Raw genomic sequence first — 4,128 nt, 5'->3', positions numbered from 1 at the left:
GGCCACTCCAAAGGCCTGCAAGGCCATGGGTTAGGCCAACCAAGACTATTCCTTTAAAAGGCCTCCCTGGGAGCTACACCAGTGAGTTCCACTTGCAGCTCACTGGCCAAAACTAAGTCCCACAAGTTAACCCCCGCCCCTCACACACATACACGGGACACATGAAGTGATCTAACGTCATACAAACGCCTCTGTGGGACCCCCTTCAGCACTAAGAACCCCTTCTCATTCAACCTCAGCTGAGAGACAGCCAGAGCTCCTTGTAAATAATGAGTCACCACCCCAGATGATTTATAGGAGCGATTTATTTGAAGAAATATTACAACATATAAAAACTACATAAAGTCTTAATTTCCACTCATACAGTGGTAAATTTGATATAATGCATAATAAAAAACTTTTAAAATTCAGAATGCACAAAGTACTGCACAATTCGATCACTAAGTCATTAGTTGGTAAGCAAACCTTACAGAACAGCTTCATGTCAGCCAAGGCCACAAACACCGTGTACAACACATTTGAACTGACAGATTTCAACATGTTAAAAACACAACATCAGTGCACATTGGGGATCCCTGGTGCCAGAAACAAGGGCGCAGGAGGGTGAAACTAATCCTCGGCAGTTTCCTCCTCGATAGTTTTCTCCTCGATTTTAACTAAAGAGAAAGAAAAGGAAAGTCACCACAGGGAACATATACATCAAACTACAACAGGGAGCATCACAAACACATTAAGTCAGGAGCTACCTTAATGCGCAGGCGTCGGTTAGGGGCCGACTGTAAATGAACCCGTAGCAGCTCTGAATGAACATTCTGAATGGCTCAAAGGTGCTCCCTAAGGTTTCCAGACTGCCTGCATCGGAGGCTGAGGAGGCCCACCCGGCAGGACAGGGGAAAGTGCCCTGAGACCCACCCGCTCACTATGTGCCGGGTCTGTTCTGAGCACTTAACACGTGTGACTCATTCCCTCTCATGGCAGCCCAGGGAGAAATGAGGCCACTAGGGAGAGCGTGCGACCCGCCCGAGCTCCAGAGCCTAGCAGTGATGGCGAACCTATGACACGCGTGTCAGAGGTGACACGCGAACTCATTTTTTTGGTTGATTTTTCTTTGTTAAATGGCATTTAAATATATAAAATAAATATCAAAAATATAACTCTTTGTTTTACTATGGTTGCGAATATCAAAAAATTTCTATTATGTGACACGGCACCAGAGTTAAGTTAGGGTTTTTCAAAATGCTAACACGCCGAGCTCAAAAGGTTCGCCATCACTGGACTAGAGTTATACCCTGCCTGCCTCAGCCCACCCACCTCACCATACCTGAGGCACTCTCTTGAGCCTTCGCCAACATACAGCGCTTGATCTCCAAGCCAATGGCTTTGGCCAGGGGTGGCGGCACGGCGTTACCCACCTGCAGGAGGGAAGGAGGGCAATGCCGAGTTTGGCACAGCTAGGGTCAGCGCCAGCCTCCACTCAGCACCGTGATGAGGACACTGAGCCCCTGGCCTCATGCTCACAGGGTCCCCAAAGCACTTCCACCACGATAACCCCTCGGCCCTGCCAATCAGCTCATCCTCCCACCCCCAACACCAACCTGTCTAGAACCACCCACAGAGAAGGGGGCCATTAAAGGGCAAAGATCCCGATGTGGAAGCCACCTTGCTTCACTTTAGCTGAGTAGCTGCTTTCAGAGAACAGGACTGGGGTTAAGGAGTGAAACGGGTTTCCCACTATAACCCCCAGGCACTCTTAGCTCGTTAAGCCATGTGTGTGCATTACTTGGACGGAAATACATTCAATTAAGAAGCCAACCTGACCTGGCCAGTGTTGCTTAGTGGTTGGAACATTGGACCATGCACCAAAGGGTCATGGGTTCAATTCCCAGTCAGGGGAATGGAACGTACCTGGGTTGCAGGTTTGATTCCCTGGCCCGTCAGGGCATGTGCCGGAGGCAACCAATCAATGTAATGTGTCTCTCTCACATTGGTGTGGGTGTCTCCCCTCTCCCTTCCATTCTCTAAGAATCAATGGGAAAAAATATATCCTGGGGTAAGGATTTAAAAAAAAAAAAAAGCCAACCTAACACCACCCTAAGAATCAGTGAGGAACTGTTGGTCCATCTTAACCCTTAGCAACAGTGACCTTTCACCACCAGACATTTAGTCTGCTCGTCTCTGAAGTTCACTGTAGTGAAACTTTCCTTTTGGGGTAAATCTGCCTCAGAGCAGCAACCAACATGCTTAGCCCGTGAGCACTGGGCCCAGAGACAGGGACCCTCTGTCTGGTCGTGCCCGTGAGCACTGGGCCCAGAGAGAGGGACCCTCTGTCCTGGTCCAGCCCGTGAGCACTGGGCCCAGAGACAGGGACCCTCTGTCTGGTCGTGCCCGTGAGCACTGGGCCCAGAGACAGGGACCCTCTGTCTGGTCGTGCCCCTGCTGGGACTACTGAGGCCAAACAGCAGCCCCGTGTGAGCTGTGCCCTCTGCTGAACCACTCTCTACCCTGTGCGGGGGCGGGGGCGGGCAAGAGGGCCTTCTTCCTGTCTGCCCTGCTCAAGGCCACTCCACTGACCTGCCGGTGCTTGTCCAGGATATTGCCAAACAGCCTGTAGGTGTCCGGGAAGCCCTGGGAGCGAGCACACTCCCGCACGCTCACAACACGGTGCTGTTCAGGGTGAAGCACACGGCCCTGGGGGCGAGAGGCACGGTGGGGCCGGGGCACAAGACCGGCCATTGTGGGCAGGGTGGGGAACTACGCCATGGAGAAGTCCAGCTTTCGGCCTCAGCCGGTGAGCCCGTCTCCTCGGCACCAAGGCAGGAGGTGAGGAGTGCTGACTCCTGACAGGCCACTCCCACCTCAGCCCCTGCCTGTCCCCTTCCCAGGCCTGACCCGGGTCCTCCATCCTACCTGCTTGCCCATGGGCTCGGGGTTGGTGACAGTTGTGCTGAAGAAGCCATCCCACTCGAGCCGCCCGTAGAGGCCAGCCCAATGGTTGTGCCTGTTCCCGGTGTGAGGCAGGCACCAGGGGATGAGGGTGTTGAATTGTCTGGCCGTGGAGTCGCAAGCTTTGCCTGTTGGAAGAGAGGGCTGCAATGAGGCTGAGGTTCCAGAACAAGAGGAGGCCCGGGAAGTGCCTAGAGCATTCAGTCCACCCGGGGACAGAGCAGCAACAGTCCCTGTTCCTGGGCACAGCTTTCACAATGCGGATCCCAGGCTTGCCCTACCCAGGGCCACTGGGTTAGTGAGCAGCAGCACCAGGATCTCCTCTGGGAGACCCCAGATGACAGTGCTCCTTCACCCGAGCTGGCTGACTGCTGTGGGAATCAGGACCTGAAGGGGCTGGGCTTCACGGTACACGGAGGGAAGCCACATCCGGGGCACACACAGGGGTCTCACCGCTCGCACAGGAGCAGACCCCTCGGAGGGCCCCAGTGCTGCTGCGGCCGTTCTTCCGGTCGTGGTAGGTGTACCGCAGCTTCCTGGTCATGGTGCCATCTGAGAGCCGCACCTCAATGTTAGGCAGGTCACGCCAGTCTGAGCCCGGAGCCAGAGGGACATGCCGCATGCGGGCGGCCACCAACGCGCTCATGTCCTAAAAGTGTGGCAAGGCCCAGCTGTCACCCAGCTCAGGGAGCATCTGCAGTGGCCTGGGCACCACTGCTCTAGGCACTGGGAACACCACCACAACCAGGAACCCCCAAGGAGCTTACATCCCATTTGGGCAGACAGTTACCTGAATGAACAGCTTAGGGATTACACATGTGCCAGGAGACAGCAGGGATGCAGAATAATGTGGGGGGAACAGGTGAGGGAGAGCTTAGGGCAAGTGGGGGGAGGGTGCCTGAGCTGAGCCCTGCAGTATTAGGAGGAGCCAGCAGCTGGGGGCACAAAAGGCCAGGTTTGGTGTATTTGGGACAACATGCAGAGAACAGGAATGGCGAGAGAGGTCAGTCAGAGGAGGGCAGTGACATTCCGGGCCTATTCCAGGAAGAGCAAGAGCTCTGATTGATGCTTTATATGATTACACTAGAGGCCCGAAATTCGTGCACAGGTAGGGTCCCTAGGCCTGGCCAGCAATTTGGACCCACCAGCCCCCCACCCCTCCTCCTTCTCTCACTCCCCCAATAC

At 54.6% G+C, this 4,128-nt stretch overlaps 1 protein-coding gene across 6 annotated transcripts in view; it reads right to left on the bottom strand.

Moving 5' to 3' along the window:
* Positions 1-287: 287 nt before the first annotated feature.
* Positions 288-4,128, bottom strand: part of DNMT1 (DNA (cytosine-5-)-methyltransferase 1) — a 40,674-nt gene continuing 36,833 nt past the window's right edge. For all 6 annotated transcript variants that reach the window (XM_005859184.2, XM_014533962.1, XM_005859185.2 and 3 more), the window contains 5 exons: positions 3,397-3,592; positions 2,908-3,071; positions 2,572-2,688; positions 1,322-1,412; positions 288-656 (listed from right to left, as the gene is read on the bottom strand). In XM_005859184.2, the coding sequence (XP_005859246.1) occupies positions 610-656; positions 1,322-1,412; positions 2,572-2,688; positions 2,908-3,071; positions 3,397-3,592 (615 nt within the window). In that variant the 3' untranslated portion in view covers positions 288-609. The remainder of the gene's footprint in view (positions 657-1,321; positions 1,413-2,571; positions 2,689-2,907; positions 3,072-3,396; positions 3,593-4,128) is intronic.

This window comes from Myotis brandtii, unplaced genomic scaffold (assembly GCF_000412655.1).
Source record: "Myotis brandtii unplaced genomic scaffold, ASM41265v1 scaffold1234, whole genome shotgun sequence".
Classification (NCBI taxonomy): Eukaryota; Metazoa; Chordata; class Mammalia; order Chiroptera; family Vespertilionidae; genus Myotis; species Myotis brandtii.
The sequence above is the reverse complement of the archived record's forward strand: the minus strand, read 5'-3'. Positions and strand labels throughout refer to the sequence as shown.